Source organism: Ambystoma mexicanum, chromosome 8 (assembly GCF_040938575.1).
Source record: "Ambystoma mexicanum isolate Mex_15411 chromosome 8, UKY_AmexF1_1, whole genome shotgun sequence".
Lineage (NCBI taxonomy): Eukaryota > Metazoa > Chordata > Amphibia > Caudata > Ambystomatidae > Ambystoma > Ambystoma mexicanum.
The window spans coordinates 989,535,751-989,558,987 of record NC_090929.1 but is presented as its reverse complement, the minus strand read 5'-3'; the positions used below and the strand labels follow the sequence as shown (position 1 = coordinate 989,558,987).

The 23,237-nt window shown below is 45.2% G+C and overlaps 1 protein-coding gene across 1 annotated transcript in view; it reads left to right on the top strand.

The window, feature by feature from the left end:
- The window catches only part of LOC138472632 (cysteine-rich motor neuron 1 protein-like), a 59,414-nt gene that overhangs the window by 19,798 nt on the left and 16,379 nt on the right, over positions 1-23,237 (top strand). Inside the window, exons 2-4 of the mRNA XM_069610903.1 lie at positions 5,458-5,616; positions 14,306-14,443; positions 22,708-22,947. Coding sequence (XP_069467004.1) covers positions 5,458-5,616; positions 14,306-14,443; positions 22,708-22,947 — 537 coding nt within the window. The remainder of the gene's footprint in view (positions 1-5,457; positions 5,617-14,305; positions 14,444-22,707; positions 22,948-23,237) is intronic.

The window sequence follows — 23,237 nt, the reverse complement described above, 5'->3', positions numbered from 1 at the left end:
GATTGATGGATTTGCATATAGAGCTGGGAGGGGTTAGGATGAGTGGATGGAAGCGATAGATTTGTGGGGGGGATAAACATAGGCTTAGTTAACGGCCGAATAAATAGTTAGCAGGATAGGACCATTGGGCTAGATAGTGTACACATGTGGGGCACGTGGCGTTTGCTTTGCATACAGTGCATGCTGGGGCTTGAAGTCCTGCTAGTTTGCAGCTGAGTAACAGAAGATAAAACGATCGGCCAAGATCACACAGTGCTGCATCTATGCACGCACTCTTAGCAGACTCCACAATCGCAGCATTAAAGAGAGCATCACAACTGAAAGCTGGAGAGGAATTGGGCCTGGGTTCCGTCCAGAGTGACTTTCAGTGGAGAGAGGTGCAACTCGACAACGACATGCGCCAAGGCGAGCACCCCTGAGCACACGAAAATGCCAGCGGATTGTCATTTCGCACAGTCCGAAATGGAAACGTTTCCCAACTTTTTCAAAATCGCTCCCCTCCTAAAGGGTCCGGCAATCCATAGCCAGTCACGTTGACACTATAATGCCCCGGCTCCCCACAGCGGGGCCTCTCCCCCCACCCCCTCTGAGTGTTGCCATGGGCGCTTCAGTTGAATTCTACGTGCGCACGATCAAAGGCTTGCGCGAACACAGCGGAGGACAACCGCACAAAGGTGCAGCTGCCGCATGAAAGGGAAGCCCACAGCCGACGCGCCCTTTGAACTGCCTGTGTGCAGCCCGCGTGCCAATCACCCCACACCATGCGGGCCGTCTTTCAGAGGGGCCGCGTCAATGCCCCTCGTCCGCATTGTAATTCCGCTTTCCCCTCTTCAAAGGCCGGGCCACTTAGACCCCCGCTATATCCCCAACCATGAGGCCGGCCCGGCTGCAACCCAGCCACCTCCCCCGTGAGGAGGTCTGTTCGTATTTTAGTCCATAAAAACGTCTTGGAAATATAAGCCAGACCCCGAGGGTATATGATATGATGATATGTTATTTATAACACGCTTAATACCCAAAAGTTTCTAAGCGCGGGCCCGGGGATCGAACTTGTGTTGCTCGTGTCGTTTTGCTTCCAAAGCGAGCACGTTGCCACTGAGCTATCCTCCTGAGACAATAAGTATCAGGCAGTGTACCACACATTGGGAGACTATGCTAACGCACTTGAACACCCCCTCTCCCCAGAATGCCTCTCATTAAGCCACTAGGGTAAAGCAAACATCGCGGCCAGTTATTAGCTGCTAATAGCCCCATTGCAAGTGGGGGACCTAAGGGCAATCGTGTGTTTTGGCAGGCAACCGCGCAGTGCATACAATTGATTTTACTGTTATAAATGTGTGCCTACACTTAACAGAATGCAACATTTGGTGGCTAATAAGCCAAGACTAGACACGTGACCCACATGGGGGCCCCAGGGCAGAGGTGCTTTAGAAGAGTTCGGATGATAGGTAGTATGGTAGAATCCCATTTTTATTAAACGAGAAGACATCTGCGAAGGTCTTCCTGACACGTTGCCGTAATTTAAAATGGAACATGCGGGTTTACTGAGACAAGTCGGAGCTCACCAGCTGCGGTGGCACGGCGGGCATACCCTGTGAGTCGAACGCACCTGCACGCTGGCAGTTATGGGCCCACATTCCTAAAGTGACAACAGAAACTACAAGTCCCAGAATGCAAAGCGCGGGTATTGGGAAAGCCATGCCTAGCTGAGGGGGAGCCCTCCTACTCGGGACACGGAGCCGGTCGGCAGCTGTAAGACGGCGCAGCCACGCAAAGTGGCTCCGCAGTAAAGGCGTTGTTGGCGAATGGCTAGGGTGCAGCTACAGTGGCAGGGGAAGGGGTGGCAGACAGGGTCTAGGCAGGGCTGGACTGAGAACCAAAAGTGGCCCTGGAATTATTTTCAAAGTGGCCCCATGTTTCACAGAAGGAGCGAGCACAGCAGGTGAGCCCAACCCTTCTATGAAAGGATTGGGAGCATCCCCCAAGAAAATGTTTAATACAGTTAGTCAAAATAAGTGCATTTAAAGCATGATTTAAATATATATGGATTACAAAGTTATGTTTTAAATGAAGCACACAATAGAGATCGTGAATGTTTCAAACTGTGGGTACAGCCTTTACTCCAGAGATAGATAGCTCTTCAATTTTGCCTGGTTTCACTTCACTTGCCCTCCAATTCTCTCAGCTCTTTGTTTCCCTCCTTGCCTTCCCTCTTCCCCTGTATGCCATCCTCCTTCTTACCAGGATGCATCTGGCCTGCAGTGCACCCGCATTAATACCTCCCCCACTAAAGCGCATTCATTCACTACATGGGCGCTGAGTAAATTGTCAATATTTGTACTTTAATTGCACAATCTGCGGACAGAAAAGTAATGCCATAGCTCCCTTGTTGCAGCCCCTTCCCACCCCCCCCTCCTAAAAAAGAGTCGCCCTGAAAAATGGTTTAGGCCGGCAGCTCTAACACAAGAAGAATGAGCCCACTGATTGAGTGGTTCGTTAGCTTGTTAATATATTTGTTTTCTTATTTTAATACTTAAAGCGAGCAGCAAGCCCCTGATTGAGAGGGCTAAGAACAAAATGGAAACACAGTAAGATTAACCTGAGAAGAGTGCGATCCGATCATGCGCATAGAAGCAAGGAGAACTGCATTAAGGAGCTGGCACAGTGTAGCCTGCGAGTGGACAAGCATAGTGATGGGTGCCCCAGATCCTCCTGGTATGAAACAGAAAATCATTTTAATTCCCATTAAAATCAAAGAAACTACGGGTTCCCATCCCTTCCTACAGGCACCCCATTGCCACCCTCATGCACCCCACACAGTAACTAACGGAAGAGCACAGGGCCATGCAGGGTCTTCTCCTTGGCTCAAAGAAGTCTGTCCTGCCTCCCTTGTCAAAGTATATGTAATGACAGCTATCCATCCCTGCGTGTACCCTGTTGTCTTCCCCATGCAGCATGTCCCACGTGCATAGTTCCACAAAAGGTAAGGTCATGCAGAGGTCTCCATGTGGCTCAGCATAACGAGAGGAATATGTTCAAGAAAGACACCCATTGCTCATAAAAGGGAAAGCACTGACACGTGACATACAGTACTAGGGTGACCAGATTTCCAAAACAAAAAACCGGGACGATCAACAACATAAAAGAGGGACTACCCCATCGCAGCCCACTAGTTACCACCCGTCCCCCAACACGCCCCCACAACCACCACCTAATCATATTTCTAGCACTTCTCCTTTCTATAAAGTGTATATGATCTCATTTCTGCAGTTTTGTCTGTGAATATTGGCATGTTAATTCAAAACAGGCGTTTAATCTCATTGATATTACATGGCTTGCTGTACAACCATTTTTATGGCAGTCTCTATGGCACAGTCAGTAAGTTAGGGGTTCGAGCCAACCCTCCAACTTAAAATTCAGAAAGTGTTGTTATAATTACCGTAGCCACCCAACCATGCAAACCCCGGGGGTTTCTAAAATGAATAAACTGCGTGATTTCCCTGGACTGTCCTGGGAAAACCGGGACGTCTGGTGACCCTATACAATGACCCATTGTCACATGAGCAGTGCTTCTCCCTTCATTGGACCAATTCGGGCGGCAACCGCTCCATAGCAGCATACGCGCCTGAAATCAGCGAAGAAGCGTCTGCGCCGATGGGCTGGGGTTTGTGCAAGCTGCCCTGCATGCTCACCTAGTCTTGGGAGCAACGCAGCAGAGTCAGCAATGAAGTCGCTCAGGCTGCCATGTACCTGCGCAACGCCTGCATCACCTGATGCGAGCTCTGCAGAGCAGACAGTCTAGGGCTGCAGGCCATGTGCGGTTCCCATGCCCTCAATGAAATGCACCAGTGCGAGCCCGACAGGTAGGAGCAGAAAAGAAAAGCAGCATCCATGATGATGGTGATTAGCGAACCTCCCAGGCTGGCCTGGATGTTCATTCATAATGTATGTATCCTTCCCCCTAAGACTCTGAGCAAGAAATGAGGCCCTATGCCCGAGGCCTACCGGGGAAGTCCCGGTGGGCTGGCCTGTCCAGCACTGGGTCTAGGAGACCCAGCAAATATCAAATCTGATTTAACTTTTACTCTGTATGGAAATCAATTATGTACGTTTTTATAATACATTTATATTGTAATACTTGTGTTTAAGGTTTTAACTAAACATTGCACGTTAAATAAAAAAAAATCTAAACATTCAAAAAAGGTACAATTTGAAGGGAAGTGGCCATCAAAGGGCACTTTGCCCGAGGCGGAGAAAATGTACAGCCCCCACCGCCGGGCCATGGCGCATTGGAAGCTTTCTTATGGTCCTATTTCAACAGAGAGGCCGGGACTGGGCTGTCCAGACAGCAGCTTCTTCTAAGCACACATTACATGGCATGCTGGTCCCTGCAGCTTTAAGCTGGACATTCTAAAAGCAGCCCTGCAAGTTCCACCCTGCAGAGCATAGCTGTTACACGGCCCCGAGGGTCACCTTCAGGCAGATCTCATTCTTAGCAATGCGACCCTGCATCAGAGGTGGACTGGGAACCAAAAGGGGCCCTGCAATCCATTTTTAATGTGGCCCCATATTACTCTATTTCACCAATCTCAACCCTTTTCCTATGGGAACATTTGGAAATACCACACACAAGAGGCCCAGGGTGCCAGTCCTCCCCTGCCCTGCATGCTTGCCATCGCAGGCTCCTGCTCCTAACAGGAAAAGAGGGGCAAGGCATTCGGAGCCACAGGGTTGTGCTAAGGAGCCTGCACTTAAATAATGATTTCACAATTCCAAAACCAGTGCACGCTATTGTCTTGTTCGTGCCATGTTCTCCAGCGTGAACTGCATAGCACTGATCCACACGTCATGTGCAACCCGTCCTTTGATGCACATTCTCAGTAGTGCACTTGTCACCAATGAAACGAGGTTTTCCAAAGCACTTAACATCCATGAAATAAAGCTACACAATGGGCGCAACTCTGAAATGAGTGGAACGAACACACACACAGACACCATACATGCGTGGTGAGGCCTTGATTCTATGTCACTTGGGTGCTACTTTTCTTTTAACAACCTTTATGATCTTGTATTTTTAGTGGAAACGATTACATGCAAAGTAAGACTATAGCTCCCAGAATGCATGTGTATATTATGCAAAAACTCTCAGGGGGTTTAGGGAAACCCCTGCGGGCCTGTAAACATCAACAGAATAGCTAATCTTCTGATAGCCATAGGCGTGTCCAGGGAGTGGTCTGGGGTGGCACGTGCTACCCCTGGAATCTGATTGGCCACCCCAGGTGTCACCCCATTATCCAGGCACCTGCGTGTGGATGTGTGTACCTGCTCATACTTCATGCCACCCCTGCGTAAGTGTCAGAGCCCCACTTGGGCCACCCTAGTCCAAAGAGTCTGGACACACCACTGATGACAGCAGACGACAAGTTGTCTAATTAAACATTTCTTGTTTTTCCTTAGGGTTGCCATCATACCACCAAACGGAAGAAGATGAAAATTGTCCCGAGGTGACCGGCTGTAACATCCGGATGGGTGTCTGTGTGTGTGGCCGGCTACGCAGCTGTTTTCACGTATTCAGTTACCCCAATGTAAGCATCTGCCGGAAGCACACTATATATGGTAAGCTCATGAGGCCTGCAGCATTTTAGATCAGCTCCTCAATACTCATCAATACTCAAAGTTCAGCTCAATCTAAGATGTTTTATTATGCTGCTTTGGTGCATAGGATGTGTGTTTGTGTGTGTTTGCGCGTGCGCGCACCCGCGTCCTGGGATTGCTAGTTCCCCCCCCATTATAAATAGCCATGTGAATAACTCCAGTACAGCATGCTCGCTGTGGGAACAGGATGAAGTGGGGTGCCATGGGTTTGATACCCTGCTTGGGATGACTGAGCCCTTCACTTTCCCAACCCCCAGTCTGATAAATTAAGTACCACTGTGGGTAGTCATAATTGGCTCCCAAGCCCTCTGAAACTGGATTTCCAGTGAAAGTGATGATGTAGACAACACCACAATTATCATTGATATAAGTACGGGCCAATCAATCCCACCAGGCAAAGTGTTCTTGTTTTTAAAGACTGCCTGAAGGTGCCAGAGGGCATGGAACCACTTGGCTTCAATGAGTCTTATTCCAGAACAGCCAAGGCCGTGGCCATTCCAAAGCATGCTCTTGTTCTTGTTTTTAAAGACTGCCTGAAGGTGCCAGAGGGCATGGAACCACTTGGCTTCAATGAGTCTTATTCCAGAACAGCCAAGGCCGTGGCCATTCCAAAGCATGCGCTTACACGATCAGGTGGATGCCCTGTTACGCTGTATTCTCCGCCCCACACTCTGTCCTGCCTTCATACCACCTTTTGGAAATTACTATCTGCCCACAACCGGAGCATGCGCAGTTTCCTTACGTTAAGCCCCTGAAGACCTATCTGCCTAAACTGCTAATTTATGTGCTATCTTCCCGCCTTTAGTTTAGTACATGCAACATGGAAAGAGCAGCATCATAGCATGGAACACTTGTAGTGGTGCAACACTGCCTGTGCCCTGCAGCACCAACTCCCCGTGTTTGATGGAGATGGAGTGAGAGCCGTTGTACCTTCATTTCCCAGGCCTGAGCCTAAGCCCGCTGGACCTTTACTTCCATATGGCTCGGAACTTCCCCGTGGCTTACTGTCCTGGGGGCTCCCCTAGCTGGAGGCTTGTGACCTTTCAACCCTGCTCAACAGCACCAGAGTGAGGGACAGGAGTCTTGCTGCCCTAGCTATAGGGGCACTTGCTGAGCCTGCTACATTTGCCTTCATGAGGGGCGGGGGCGAAGTAGGGTGTGACTGGGGACTGAGAACTAGTGGTCATCGCAGCTTGGTGGTTGCTGGCCGGGTCTACAAGCCCAAGACCTGTTTCAACGGGCATAGTCATTATTGCACATATTGTCAAGAGCTGAATTTGGGTCTTCTATCATGACAAATAGAAAAACATGATGATGCCCAAACTCCATACTGGAACTGCCAAGTGGGGAAAAAGGCTGCAGACCATACTATGAACTCACCTGTGCCGAACACACACAACCGATCCAGAATCAAATCAATTCCACCAAATAACTATTATTTTCCATTTATCACTTATTGTAGGGTTAAAAAGTTCAAGTTGCAAGCTACTAGCCAGACATCAAAAGTCACTTGCCAACTTAATTCTACACATGCAGACACCACACCATTTCTCACTCACCGACAGTCAATTACCACTCGCCATTGGCTAGATGGGAGTGCAGATTCTGCACCCCATTACTGTGCTACCGGATGGTGCCCCAGACTTCTTTTCCCCAGGATGTGCACCCCTAGTTTGTCTACCACTGTCATCTCTCCGGCTAACTGGCTTGCTGCTAAAATCTTCTACCACCTTATGCTACACCCACAAATCACCCACACGCATCCACTGCATGCCAAGCCGTTACCGTATGAAAGTCTATCGAGCTATGATTAAGCTCTCCCCCTATCCCTATCACACTATCCCATATCTGTGGCTAAATAAACCCAAAGCTCAGTAGTCTATCATAGCTTGGGCTCTCCCCTCCGAATATCATTTTCCAAATTGTTTTTGCCAGTCCCTTAGAAGCAGAAAGGCACTCAGGGCTTGGGTACTTCTGACCTGCACCTATCAACACCACAGATTTCACACCAGCCTCTTGTAACCTCCCACTAAGAACCCTCATCCTTTTCTTACAGAGCCACATGTAGTGATGCCAACAAACATGTTTTGTTTTTCATTTGGTTGGCCGAGTTGAATCAACCTTTCAAATTTTACAAAAGTATTTTAAAACTTTTCACATATATTACATACAATATTAAACATTTTCATAATTACATAGAAAATTAAATTTTTGACATTTCATTTATCAACCAATTTACAGCTCTCAGTCTATTTTTTGACTGTCTGTGTTCTTATCTGGGAGTAGATGGTCAAGAAAATGGACTATTGCTTTTCTCATTGCTAACTTTGTGCTGGAGAAGATGATCTGCAACATTTCATCATGAACCAATTGGTCTAAGTATGCAAAGTTGTTTTGCAAAGAATAATTTCCGTTGCGCGACTAAGTCAGGGCAGGAAACTATAATATGTTCAAGCGTCTCTATCTGCATGACATTTTTGCAGAAACTGCAAAAATTAAATTCTTTTGGAATTAATATCCTGCTGGCCAAGATATTGTTGGTATGCCATAAATTCAATCTGAATCTAAAATATTTGTTTCTTATATATGGCGATGGACATTTCGCCAAATAATCTGACATATGGCGGAGTTTCTTAAATCCAAACAAAGAGGTAGTAAAATCCTTATACAACAGAAATTTCTCCCGATTACATGTCCAGCTGTATTGATATAGTTTCAACTTTGCTCGCATAGGATTCTCTATTAACAGCTCTAGAGTAATGCTTGCATCTGACATTGTTTTTAACCACTCTTGGCGCCACTTCATCGGAAATGCGTGAGATGAGCTGATCAAATAGTGAGCTACTGCACTTAGGATGTTATTCAGTTCCAAGCCTAAAAGCACTTGCGAAAAAACCACATCTTTTCCAAGCCACATATACTGACAACGGCAACACTCCCAGTTCAAAACGCAAAATTGTCATAGGTGTACACATGGGTAATTTCAGAAAGTTTTTCCAAAAACGAGCTTCTAGTATATGCCATAAGGGCCGTTGCTTAGTTGACATAATTTCCATTCCATACACCAAAACTAGGATGACTTTTTGCTCATAGAAAACCATTATGTGTTTGTATGAGAATTCGCCATATTTGTAAATCAAAATTTTTGTTTCCGAGATTAAAGATGTCATTTTGCAGTCCAGACTCCTTAGATGTTTTGAATAGGGCATGGAGTTTTGAACACACATCCCCAGATATTTATATTCTGATACAATCTACAATTCTACTTGTTGTATATACCATTTATAGTTGGTGAAACGTTTTTTACATCTCGACTTGCATACCAGTATCTGTGTCTTTTCTTGATTCACAGTTAGGTTGTTCATTTCAATATATTTCGCTAAGGCATTCATTAAATTCTGGAGCCCTGTCGGAGTCCGGGACAGGAGCACCAGATCATCCGCAGATAATAGCCAGGCTATACAATACACTGCTTTCCGAATTTAGGGGCATCGGATAAGGTAGATAGAAAAAATTCACCTATGTCCAAAATGAAAAAAATGAAACAAGATAGAGGCCAATATACAACCTTGTTTAAAGCCCCGACTTGTGCTAAAAGACAGGGACCAAAAGCCTTCTGTATTTAAACGCACTTGCATGGAGTTGTTAGTATGTAAATGTTGGAGCAATGCTATTAAAGAGGGTGGACAGCCATGTCGGAAGAGTTTGTCATACAGCAATTTCCGATCTATGGAATCAAAAGCCATTTTGAAATCAACAAATGCCATATAGAGTGGTTGATTATCTATGACACTTTGGGATTTCAACATGTTTAAAGTAATCATGTTTGGCGTTGTACCTAAACCAGTTACAAATCCTGATTGAAAAGGATCGCGTCTAAAGGTCCTCGCTGACCAGTTGTTAAATTCACGCAATATAATGCAAGCAAAAATGTTGATTGGTGCAGCAAGTACGGATATCGGTTGATAGCTTGCTGGGTTATTGCGATCACCCTTTTTGTATATTGGTATAGTGATGGAACGCTTCCATGACTCAGGAATACCTTGCATTTGATTTACATTATTAAATATAGTGAATAAAATATCAGCCCACAACTCTAGATGTTGCTTCAGTGTTAAATTCGAAAGCCCGTCCGGGACAGGAGCTCTCGAGTTCCTGGCTTTGTGTATGAAATACAGAATATCATCTCGGTCAAAATCTAGATGGAATTCCCCAATTAGGGTGGCAATAGATTCTCCAAATATCTCAATCGGTTGAGTATATATTCTTGTGAAATAATCAACCCAGGTTTGCTCATTAACACAATTCGATTGTATAGCAACCTGGTGACCGGCCACAGACTGGTTTATTATTGACCAGATCTGCGACATGTTCTTATTGCATAGGCTGCGCAGCATGCTAGCTCCATCAATTTGATAGAGTAAAGATTTCCGGCCCCGCAACCAATTTTTATACTTGGTTTTAATATGTATCAGTGCAGGAGCCCGTAGTGCAAGTGGTAATTTTAAAGCTTGCCGTTTTTCGTTTTTCCTGACAAAATGAAACCTATGCGATATGTACAATTTATAGCTGAGTCTAACTTAATGGTTGACTTTTTGTCAGAAGCCACCCAATGGCAAGTTTCCTGAACGATTGGAGGGATTTGGAAGACTTAATATTCAGTGGTAGGGAGTTCCAGAGTTGGGAGCTGAGGACAGTGAAGCTCGAGCCTCCGGCTCTTTTAGAAGTAAATCTAGATACTGTAAGACATAAAGTATTGGACGATGTCATGGTTTTAATGGATGGTTTCATGGTGAATTTATCTGTAAGGTGGGGGGGGCTAGATGGTTGAGAGCTTTGGAAGTAAGGCAGAGGGTTTTGAGATCAATTTTATGTTGGATGGTAAGCCATTTGCATGTAGATCTAGTGGCAAAGATGTGCTCACGCCTAGGAATGTTTAGCGCTGCCCGTAACGCATTATTTTGGATGACTTGGAGTTTGCTTATTATCGCTTGGTTGGCACCTAGGTAAAGGCTGTTGCAGTAGTCTAACTTAGATTGTATAAGAGCTCTTGCTAGCGTGAGGCAACTGTTAGAGGAAAGAAATGGTCTACAAGCTCTAATTAGTTTAGCTGTATAGGCAGTGGCTGAAGCAGTTGAGTTGACTTGTTTAATGAGGTTAATATTGGCATCGAGATAGAAGCCAAGTGTTTTCACATTTTTGGCGACCGGGATGGTATTGCCATCAATTATGATGTTGGAGTAGTTGGGACTTAGTTTTTGTAGGCTGTTCTGTGAACCAACAATGAGCAGTTCGGTCTTCTCGTCATTCAGGCAGAAGCCATGTGTGGCCATCCATGCCTGAATGACAGAGAAAATTTCATTGATCCTGTCTACATCAGTATTGTAATTGCCCGAGATGGTGAGGAGTATCTGGGTGTCATCCGTGTAGTCTGTGTAGGTGATAGCCAGACGGTCCAGTTTATCAAAGAGGGGCTTTGTAAAGATATTGTATAGGGTCAGTGAAACACAAGAGCCTTGTGGGACACCGCAAGTGATAGGGATGGGGTCTGCTGCAGCCACCGGAGAGAAGACTCTCATGGTTCTATTGGCCAGGAAGGACTGTATCCACGAGAAAGCAGAGGGGGAAAAGTGGGCGGCAAGGGAGAGGTGGTTGCAGAGTATCTTATGGTCAACCAGGTCGAAGGCTGCTGAAAGGTCTAAGAGGAGAAGGATGGCAGCCTTGCCCTTATCTTTAATTTCGTCAATCTGACTTTTAAGATCAACAAGGGCAGTTTCTGTTCCATGTTGAGGTCGGAAGCCAGACTGACGCAATCCGAGTAATTGGTTGGCCTCTAGGTAATGCTGAATTTGCAAGTAAGCAACTCTGTGAAGGATCATTAACAGGAAGGGAACGGTCGTGATGGGCATGTAATTGGTAGGGATAGCTGGGTCTAGGGTCTGTTTTTTAGTAGCGGGAGGACCCAAGACCTTTTTAAGTTATTGGGTACCGAATTGGTAGAGAATGACACATTTATGAGCTTAGAAATTAAGGGGGCGAGGTCTCCTGCTGCATCCTTTATAATTTGTGCAGGGCAACTGTCCCCTTTGCAGTTTGACGGTTTGAGTGAAGTTATGATTTTTTGCACTTCTAGTGTGGTTACTTTTTTGAAGGTGAAGCCATAGTTAGTGTTAGAAGTGGTAGGTGGGCTAGGGATAGGGGGGCTAGAGGTGGGGCTGCTATTGGAAAGTTGTAGTCTTTTGTTTTCAATTTTTGTTTGTAGGACAATTCTTTTGTTCGCAAGGGCATCTTGGATACTGGTGCACCAAAGTTGGTCTTTCACGGACAGGTCCGTGGGTGGACTGGGGTTTTCTAACTCCTTCAAGATGGTGAATAATTCTTTGGTAGTGGAACTAGCATTGCTTATTCTTGTATTATAAGCATCCCTTTTTGTGAGAATTATTTCTTTTTTATACAGGGAGGATGCATCGGTGAGATTAATTTTATGTTCCTCTGATGGGTTCATTTTCCAAAGGGTTTCCATTTTGGATTTTTTATTTCGTTAGAATTTTAAGTTCTGGTGTGTACCATGAGTTAAGATGTGCTTTAGGTTTACTTTTACATAGTTTTAGAGGGGCAACAAGATCAATAGCTTTGGTCATGGCATTATTGTAAGTGTCTACTAGTAGGTTAAGGTCCGATGAGTTGGAGATCATACATATTTAGAGTGGGTGGAACCAGTGGGATGAGGGCTTCAGCGGTGATGTTCCGCTTATTTCTCGTCAGACATGCTGGTGCTGGTGGGCACTGTCTAGGGTGTGGGTTATTGGCGCTGATGTCAAATGAGAGTAGGAAGTGGTCAGTCCATATAAGAGGTTGTGGGTCCTTGCAAATAATGTTACAGTTGTGGGCAGCGAGCCAGTCTAAAGTGAGTATGTTCTGATATGGGATTTCTGGTGGATATTGGTGTCACCAGCATGACAATGTTGTTATACTGGCATATATATATATATATATATATATATATATATATATATATATATATATATATATATATATATATATATATATATATATAAAATATCATTGGAAAAGGCATCATGAAAATGCATTGGGAAATGCTCCTATGCAATGTTACTGACTTGCTTCCATTGGATTTCTTTAATGCGTTATCCAACAAAAGCAGTTGCAAACTATGTGGCCTTTTACCCAATTTTTCCAAAAGTGTGCTTTAAAATACACCATAACCCCTCCCACATTGGTTCACTCTTCCTCCTATTTGAGGAAATCATTAGCGCCCCTCCAATTAAAAACATCACCAGCCGCCACTGCCAAACAGGCCACCTCTAGGGCCAAGAAGAAAAAGAGATGGGGATGGACAGCATGAAGAGAAGGCAGTCAATGAGGCTTGGGACTTGAGCCACTTTTCTGAGTCTTGTTTGAGGGTCACAATGTTATAGACCGACTATCTCATCTTGTTGTATGCAAAAGACACCAGCTGCTGCCCATTTGAGTAGCTACCTTTCTCTTACTCATTATCACCTGAGGAGTGGTGCCAGTCAATCATGCGGCCAGGAACACTGGAGAGTATTGGTAAGCCTGCATTCCATTCCTCTCCCTGGCGGCACTCCACCCATCCATGATTTTTTTGGGGCTTTCACTCCAGCCCGGCTTTACCTCTGGATCTGCGCTCAGCTTTTTTCTTAGTCTTCGCCTCTGACCACTCCCTCTAACCCCCATCCTCTGCTGGCCTCAGACCCTCACTCAACTGCCCACGGTCCTCTTTTATCACTGTACCAACTGTGCCTCGGGACCCCTGAAATAGTAAACAGACTACTGTGATTTTACTATCTATACTGTCAATCAGGGCCGGCCTTAAGGGCAGTAGCACCCTGGGCGAATTGGCGCGCCCCTGGTTAGCAGGGGATGGGGCAGAAGGGGGCGGGCCAGAATGGGACACTTCTTTTTTTGTTGTTGTTTGTTTAACCTCCTCGCTCCGGCGAGGAGATAATCATATGAATAGGGCACGTCAGCACCCTATTGTCATTGAATGAGCCCGCCGCTGCGGGTGCATTCAATGACAATGAGGCGCCTGCCACACCTTCTGCCACCATGTCAGCTCGGGGGAGCCCTTGAAAGACTCCCCCGAGCTCGCGTGGTGGGGGGGCTAATGGCGCCTTCTGTCATTAAAGGCGCCTGCGGTGGCGGGCGCATTTAACAGCAAAAGGCTGCCTGCCGCTCCATCACCCACAACGCCACCCTGGGGGTAGCCCTTGAAAGACTCCCTCGTGCTGGCGTGGTGTGGGCTAATGGCGCCCTGAGGGGCATGGCGCCCCGGGCGGTCGCCCGGCTTGTCCCACCCCCCCCCCCCCAAGGTCGGCTCTGCTGTCAATCCTTTTGGTTTTGATGTTTTTTTTTAAAGAAAGTCAAACATGGGTGATACGTTAAAGAAAAACCTAATTAGCACTCTAGGACAAAAGCACTGGGGACCAAAGCATTTACTGCTGCTTTGCTCGGCATTCCAGGGTTCAGACTGGCACGGGCCGTTAATGGACAATTCGGCCCTGAAGCACTGCAATTAATGCTAATGTAATGTTATGGATTGGAGTTTCTTCTATTGTACGGATATTTCTGATCATCATGCAGATACATTTTCATGTGCCTTTTGCAGAGGAGGATCGATTTGACACCGCCAGCGAATGCTGGGACCGAGGCTGTAATATCATTGAAGGACAATGCGTGTGCAGAAGTCGGACTTGCGGCGTGAAATATCATTTTTGGGATCAAGTGGAATGCAACGCGGCCCTGGGTAAGTTCAGGATCTCTCAGGCTCTTCTCACAAAAGCAACACTCTCCCACAATCCGTATCTGTTGGTGTGAGCCCAGGGTCTACAGCCTTTGGCTCTCCAGATGTTTTGGACTTCAAATTCCATCAGGCTGAGCCATCATGGTCAATGATGAGAGCTCATGGGAGTCGTGGTCCAGAACTACTGGAGAGCCACAGGTGGCAGATCCATGGTGTAAGCCCCCCTCGTTTATAGTTTTAATAATTCATAGTTGATGTGTTTGCAAAAAAATATAGTTGGGAAAAGCAGAATCTTTTACAATGCGTTGCTTTACTTACAGTATCCGTATAACTGATCGAATACAAAAGAAAACAAGGAAGAAATGACCACATTTATTAACCTATTAATTTCGAAATTTTTGGTAATTTTTGTTGAAGTATAGGTGTGGGTGCGGCAAGGGTATTAATATAGGAAGGGGTTTAGGGGACGAGTGCTGGGCATTATTAGAAAAAGAAATTCGGTCATTTGTACTTTCGAATTTTAAAAATTTTTTTTTTATTCAGTCATTTCATGGTAAACGTTGCGTTACTCAATGTTTACGTGTGTTACTCTATTTCCGGTACTTAATTTATATTCAGTGTGTAAATACAGGGTTTCAAATTTACTTTTTACTGCATCAGTATTTTCCTCTAAAGGGACCATAGTTCCAATCACTAGGGGATAATAAGGGATTGCCCAGACTGCTGTGCGTACAGACTCTAGTCATTACTAAGTTCTTGAAGTTGAGTGTTATGGGTTCGTTTTTACGTACTGATTTCTTGGACTCGTGAAGGAAGTGTTCCAAACGGTGCAGAGGAAATCTCAGAGAAGTTAGAGGTGAAGCCTTTCTCAGACCGCGAGAACTCCAAGCATATCTTTCAGGATCGCGTCATGAAAAAGCATGCATCCAAAGATGGAAGTGAGGGGCGGCAACTTTGATGAATTTCCCTCGAGAACTTTGCATTTCACAACTCCAGTGCAAGAACAGAGTCTTATACTTGCCCGCACACTGCAAGGCAGTACGTTCTGCTACAGGACGTCATCAACTCAAACTTACTTTGCCCTTGGACCTTAAATAGAATAAAGATTGTTGGCCTCATCACGAGTTGGGTGGTCTCCCGGCGGTATTCCCGCCGGGATACCGCCTGCGCTAATAGCGCTACCGGCAACCAATTCAGCGCTATTAGCGTCAGATCACTGGTTTGGCAGAACGGTAGTTCCCCGTTGGGCCCATTCGGGAATTCCCCATTCCCCATTCAACCCAATGGGGAATGTTCAGAGCTATTACCCCGCGGTAATAACGCAGAAAATCGGCAAATTCCTGGCGGATTTGCCCCCACCTCAGAGCTGGGGGTAAATACTGCCGAACCCGTTATTTAGCAGATCCTTAAATGCGACGGTAATAGCGTTACCGCCGCAATTAAGGGTTACCGCCCAACTCGTGATGAACCCGTGTATCTAAAAGTTTGGAAATTCATATATTTTATTACAAGAAGCGGGGGCTTTAATGGGAAATCCGAAGTCTATCTAGAACAGTTACATTTTTTGGAGTATTTTTGTATAACAAAAAGGTTCTAAATGAAATTATTGTGACTAATCTGATAATGTAAGTGTACCCTTCAATCTACTGTCCTGCTAGAATTGCCTTCTGCTAATTTCCATATGACCCCTGGCCGTAAACCTATTATGGATGTGTCAGTTCAACCAATTCCGTATTTAATGTATCACACCTTAACAAAGGAGTGGAATGGACTGCTGCACAAGAGCTGACAAATTGAACTTAGGGTGAAGGACAATTTGGGGCTATGCACCCTTAAGTCATGATCTTGGTCGTTAATACAGAAGAACTAAATCATTTTTTGCAGAGAAAGTTATAGCAGAAGTTTGTTCCTCTTTCGTAAAATGTTTTTGCCATCTTATAATGCCTTTACATCCCACACTCGTCTGAAAAAAACATTAAGAGAATATTAATTGCAGGTGGTTCATGGGGTAAATATTTGTTTTTTGGACAAAGTAAAAATGTAAATGGCACCAAATCTACACCCATCAAAAGCACCTTCCACTACGGGAGGCTTTGTGGTCTTTTTTTTATAAGGAGCCTGTCCACCAGAAGGTGTGGTCCTATCTAAAAGACTTCTGCAGCAGGGGTATTGTGATTTGTTTACACACGATTTACTGTTAAGTTATTGAAAAGACAATGGGCCTCATTATGACCCCGCCGGTCCGGAAACAATGGTGGCTCTAAATCCGCTGTCACCATTGTTTCCGGACCGGCTGATTCAGAGTTCTGCAGGCGGGAGGTGTCACTCCCTCCAGGTCTGACTTGGCGGGAGTAACGCCACCCGCCTGCAGGCGGAAATGGAAACACTGGCTCCGTCATAGATGGAACTAGTGTTTCCATTGTCCCCATCTCCCATGGAGTCATGGGATTGGGGATTTACGGTATTCCGCCTCCGGAATTACCAGGTCACTGGGGTTGTAATGCCCCAGTGATTCTGGCAATCACGAGGCGGAATGGTATTTTGGGTCCTGCGACAGCCTGCCGGTTTTTACCGGCACGGCTACCACCGGACTCGTAATGAGGCCCAATGAAAGCAAACTTGAGAGGACACATGCAAAGGAAAGAACAAACCGATATCCACAGTGGCAACAAAAGAGAAAATGATCCTCAGGGACACAGATCGTAGTAACAACATTCGATAATGCTGGGTTTGGTTCTTAGTGGAAGATTTAAAGCAGTTCTGATCAAAATATTGTGTATTTGGACATAGACATGAGAGATCAGAAAGACTAGCTTGAGGTAGAGAGCAGGAAGGGTTAGGTAGGGTGGGGGGATGCATTGTGAACAAGGCGGTTGGGACGTGACCTCATTGAAATGTCATTGGAACTGTTGTGCTGGTTAAACACAATAATTGTTATAAGATTAAGACAAGGGAACATGTAGGACACCTTACCGGCTGATTCAGAACGTCTTTGGGTACTCTTTAGTCTCAACATTGTCACAGGATACAGTGTCTGCCGTTCAGGAATCTGTGAAAGCAAGCAACAGTCTGTCTGAAGATAAGACACAAGGATTTTTTGAGGTGTCCGAAAGCAACACCAGGAGTGGCAAAAGGATCCTCGGGTGACCTGGTACAGCACATGTTAGGGCATAAAGGTAAAGGCCACCACTCAAGTTGTGGTTTGTCCAATTCACTCTAATGAAAGATCGCCTATATAGAAGTTGACTGCAAACTTTGCCAAATGTCCTTAAGATGTTCATGACATAGGGGACCTATATTGTACAGAAGTAAGAACATGTTCTTCACCACTTCCAACTCTGTACAGTTCAGCTGCATCGTAAACAAAAAATCCATTAAATACTTAAAATGTGTATGAAAGATACTTAGTTAAACGACAGAAGTTTTCGGATGAACCAAGGCAGATACTACATACAATGAGATCACCTGTCAGGAGATGAGGCAGGAACTCTTAAATGTCAAAGTAGGCAAGTCTTCTGCTCTTGATGATATACTGGATACATTCCATAAAACAACCAACACAACCATGCAGACACTAGATCCTATGACCAGCCGTGCAAGGAGAGGATTGATTGAGGGGCCTACAGTAGGCCTTTTGGATGTAGTATACAAAGACCATCAGATAGCAGTCGACTACCCACCCAGAGCTTTACATAACCTTGGCAGTAAAACATAAGCAAAGAGTCTGGAAAGAAGACGTGTAAAGATCTTATAACACCATATCCCCACTTTCACAGGTGGGTTTCATAAAGGTACACTTGGCAAATGGCAACACACTGTTATTTGTTCATCTACAAACTGTGTTCCTGAATCCTCCTGCATGCTGTCCATAAATGTTTAGAAATCACATGAGGAAACAAAAAACAGTTAGATTTTTGGGGACTAATTTCCTAATATGGTCATGTCAGTGTATTAAAAAAAAGGTCTCTACTTTTGTTAGCAATATATATTCTCGTGTTTTCACTTCTGCCTGTGAACAAGACCGGTCTTCTCATTATACGTTTGCTATCTATTCTGACACTGAAATCGTTCGTTCGTTCGTTCGTTCGTTCGTTCGTTCATTCGTTCGTTGAGCTTTATTTCAATCAATTTCATCATCATAGAAGCCAGACAGATAAATAAAACACATTGTTAATGATTCATTAACAGTAAAATGTTCAATACAGGCGGATTACAATATGCCCAAAATACAAATTTATCAGCACATCTTCTACAAAGAGTAAGTAATAAACTGGGGGTAGCGAAAGATGAAAAAAATCGAATTAATACATGGAACCCTGAAATCAGTCACCGATTTAGAGGAGAGCAAGCTCACAGTCTCTACTACTATCCATGAGTATCTCTGTGGTCTTGTTGCTTCAGCCCGGCCGTAAAAAAACCCAGAGCTCCATGTCACAATCCCATCTTCTCAATTCTAACACGCCAGGCCCACTGAAGATACCTGCACGTTGGGAATACAGTGGGAGTGTCAGTAGAATTAAGGCAGGCGATCATGGCATCTGAAATGGTCCTACAGCCCCGCAATCGGAGAAAGGACTTCAAGTATCGCTTTCTTGGCAACAGTGTGGCCTGCCAAAGCATAACAAAATGCACTAAATCTGCATTTGCTGAAATCCCTCCTCATCAGTTCAGTTAAACCTTCCACATCCATGTAAGGTATCTGCGGCTGGGAATGTAAGAAATCATTTCAAACACTTGCTGAGCTATATATATATATATATATTTTTTTTTTTCGTTTTTCAAAAAGGCGATGAAGCCTCCTTCTTTGGAGCTGCGCTCCCATCAAAGTGGATTACACCAGTTTGCGGCACAAATTGCCAAAAAAGAAGAAAGTTGGGGAACACTACCTCAGAAACTGCCCAATGAAGTCATAGAAAGTAAAAAGCTTTATTTAGAAATGCAGTTTTAAGAAAGCTTCCCAAATTAATCCATTCCAGAGAGGCTGACTGATGCGTTTCGCCACACTCCTATATGAAAATGTGACGTTTTGTGGCTTTGCATATGTTCCCTATACAATCCCAGACTGTTTCATCAATCTGCACCACATTTAGTACAGTCACCTGTTGGGACCATTCAGACATTAATGGTCACGTGACATTTGGACACCCCACCTCTTGCCCTGGATTTCAGCAAAAGTCACTGGGTTTGTGGCTTTGCATATGTTCCCTATACAATTACACACCGTTTCACCAATCTGCACCAAATTTTGCAGTCACCTGTTAGCACCCTCTGGACATTACTGACTACATGACATTTGGAAACCCTCAACCCAGGTTTGTGCCTTGGGGATACGTCGTCCGTATACAATTCCACACCGTTTCACCAATCTGCACTACATTTTGCACAGTTACCTGCAGCTATGAGGGAATGAAAGCCCGGGCAACGCCAGGTTTCTAATAAATTGCAAGGCATCTCCAGTCCAGCTGCTTTGGCTGATATTGCAATACACTAAAGTCTCTGCATATAGTCTGCCTTTAGTTTATTTAGTTTCCTAGATTTTTTACATAGCTCCAGATTGCAGCGGACTGCATCAACGTTTTCTGAGAGATACAGAAAAGTGCAAAGGAGCAGAAACCAGAGCTTTCAATTACACAATCAGAAGGGCTATGACAGACCAGAGATGAAAGATTTTAAAAAACTGGTTGTAGTTATCAAGCAAAATACACAAATGGACATTCCTAGTTGAGTGGGGAGTTAAGGGGGCTCTCCAGACAAGAGATTGACAGGGGAAACTGATCAAAGAGTAGTAAACCAACAGTGATAACAGTTTCCAAGGTTCTGAGCCAAAGTCGGGAACATACCAGCAATCAGTAACCATTAATTTCTGAGATCAGTGACGATTTGGGTGTCTTCTTGAATTTGTGGAACGAGGGCTCCTGGTGGTTCCAAATGGAGGGGATTCTTTGTTTCGACTCCCAACACCCCCAGAGAGCTACCTTCAAAAAATGTCTTCTTGTGCTGTTGGCACAGCAGGAGGGTCTCAACAGATGATCTAAGGCTCTTCCTAGGGATGTGTTTGATACTTTAGCTGGGGCAGAATAGACCAGTTGCAGTCAAGGTATTGTAGATGACCCAATGGCTCTTAAGAAACGGGAGCCATTGCAACGTTTTTAGAGCTGGAGAAATGGAGCGTCGGGGTTTGAGGAAAGAATATTCATCCTTCTTTATATTGAATCAATTGCAGTTGGTGGATTAGGCCTTTATTCAGACCCATATAAAAAGTCTTCCGTAAGTCTATTTGGGACATGTTTAGGGCAGGTGTCATCTCAATGTGTTGTTGCCTTGATCAATGGAGCTGGGAAATGTGTGTGTGGGATTTCAGATTGCCTTATGGTATGCAGGAAATCATCGAACTGAATGCCCGCATTTTTCAGTTTGGATACTCTTGACAAAAGTAAATCTAAAATGATGCCAATGAGACATTTATGTTTCTGACTGAAGATGGGCAGCGTGAGTCCTAGATGGTAGAATGTCCTCCTTAAATACCTTGATATCCTCTTTTATGCCAACTTGGAAAATGCAATATTAGCCAGATGTTGTTCCACTTTGCAGAAACTAGCTTCAAAATTGACCCTCAAAAAAATCATTCTCTTTCTCCTTCTCTTTCTTTCTCCATTTTGCTTTCTCGCTCGGTCTCTTTATCTCTTTTTGTCTTCCACACAATGGGCCTCATTACGAGTTTGGCGGTAGCCTTGCCGTTTTTTACCGGCAAGGCTACCTCCAAACTTGCATCCGGTTCCGGCACCCGCGAATGGGCAATTACCGGGCTATTCCGGCAATTGCCTTTTCGTGGGTGCCGGTACATCCCCATTCCCATTTGAGCCCCATAGCGTTCAATGGGAAAGGGGAGGGTGGTAGCACCGGTACCGTTAACGGTACCGGTGCTACCATCATGTTCTGCTCGCGGGTGCCGTTACGGCCACCAGGCCAGACCTGAGATAGCGGCACCATTGTTGCCTTACCGCCATTCTTGTAATAAGGCCCATGTGTACATTATTCACCGTGCCAGCTGTTGTTCTTTTCATAAGAGGCAAGGATACAAGAAACTCAGGAAATCATTCTTTGGGAGAATCAGTCAAAACCCTACATTAAGATTCTGCTCCCTGAGCTATAAGGGTATCAGGTGAACCCATTGAGTTAGGCAGAGGCGTTGCTAGGGGTGAGGAGGGGGAATGAGGGGGATATAGCCCCGGGTCTCTTGGTGGTAGGCCCGGATAGAGGCTCAGGGGTTACAACCAAAAAGGCTAGCTAGCCCGAGTCCTGACAGTCCCAAAATTAGCGTTTTCCAGACCTAGCAACACCCCTGGAGTTAGGCAAAACATTCTACTTTTCTGAAATAAATGTATATTATTTTCCAGGACACCACGATTTCAGCATATTTGCACGGTCTCCTTTGTTTTTCTTTTCATGTAAAAGCAAATAAAGGATAACCTAAAACATATGACGCAATAGTCGTGTTTCCCAAAACAAAAAAAAACAAAATACATAGTAGTAGTTATCCGGAGAAGTGTTTGTTGCTTCACTAGTGTAAAAGGCTTAGATCTCAGGGAGCAGAATCTCATGTGCAATACTGTGTTTTAAAGGCCAGGTTGCAAGGCTAAGGTGTGTGTCCCTCAGATGCGCCACCAAGGGGTGTCCAAGGGGCGTGCCACAGCCACCCTTATAAAATCGCTGCCTCCCCACCTGCCTCTTATGAATGCAACTTCGTGTGCCACCCCACGATTTCCGGTGACCTCATCACGCCACCCCTATGAAAAATGACTGGGGGGCCATAATGAGTTAAGCACAGCACGACGTGGCATGCAACTGAACTATGTACTAGAACCCCATGCTAAAACAAAAGGGCTCCACGTCATTTCATCGCGGGATGCTTTTTCGCGGGGTTTTTTTACCACACATTTTTTAATGAAAACCATTGAATTTTTTTATAATTATTTCTGGGGGGAAGCACCCCAAACTCCCCATTCCCTTTATTTTTAATCAATTCCCAAACACCCACAACACATATATATAATTTTCTAAACCCCCCCAAAAAAATGCCATGGGTTTTTTCATTAAAAAATTCGCCGGAAAAACCCCCACGAAAAAACGTCCTGCGATGAAAGGACGTTGTACCAACAAAAGATAATATCAGGCTGTGTCCATGGTGCAAAGAAAACATATCAATATGCTGCATAACGCCTGCTCCAAGTCCTGACGTTTCATTGTAATGTATTTCTGTATTCCAGTGAAAGCGAAATGCGCCAACGTCACGTGCCCCCAGGTAGCGCACCTTTCCTGCCCTCGGGACTCCGTGGCCAGCAAGGCCCACACGCCAGCCGGGCACTGCTGCCCCACCGTCCCGAGCTTCTGCACCTGCAATTTCAGCGACTGTCCAAAAGTTTGCTCAGAAAACGCGACGAAAGAAATTACTGAGAAAGGCACAGGAGTTCCGGGGAGTTGCTGTGATCGGTTTAAGTGTGTTGCAGGTGCGTATTTTGTTTAAATGAGCTTGCACATTACTTTGGTTTTCGGTTGCCAGAGAGGGGACACACACTGCAACATTGCCTATGACTAGCTCTTGTGTAGGAGCACGGCATGAAAACTAGTGTTCAAACTGACTGACTGAATCCTCCTACGTATTTAAAAGGAGTCCTACGGACGCCATTGCACCACCACCCCTACACACACATGACCAAGGGTTCCCACGTGAGTGCCTCCTCCGAGGCTAAGAGACAAATTGTTGAGCACAGTCCTCATTAGCTACAGGTGGAAGACC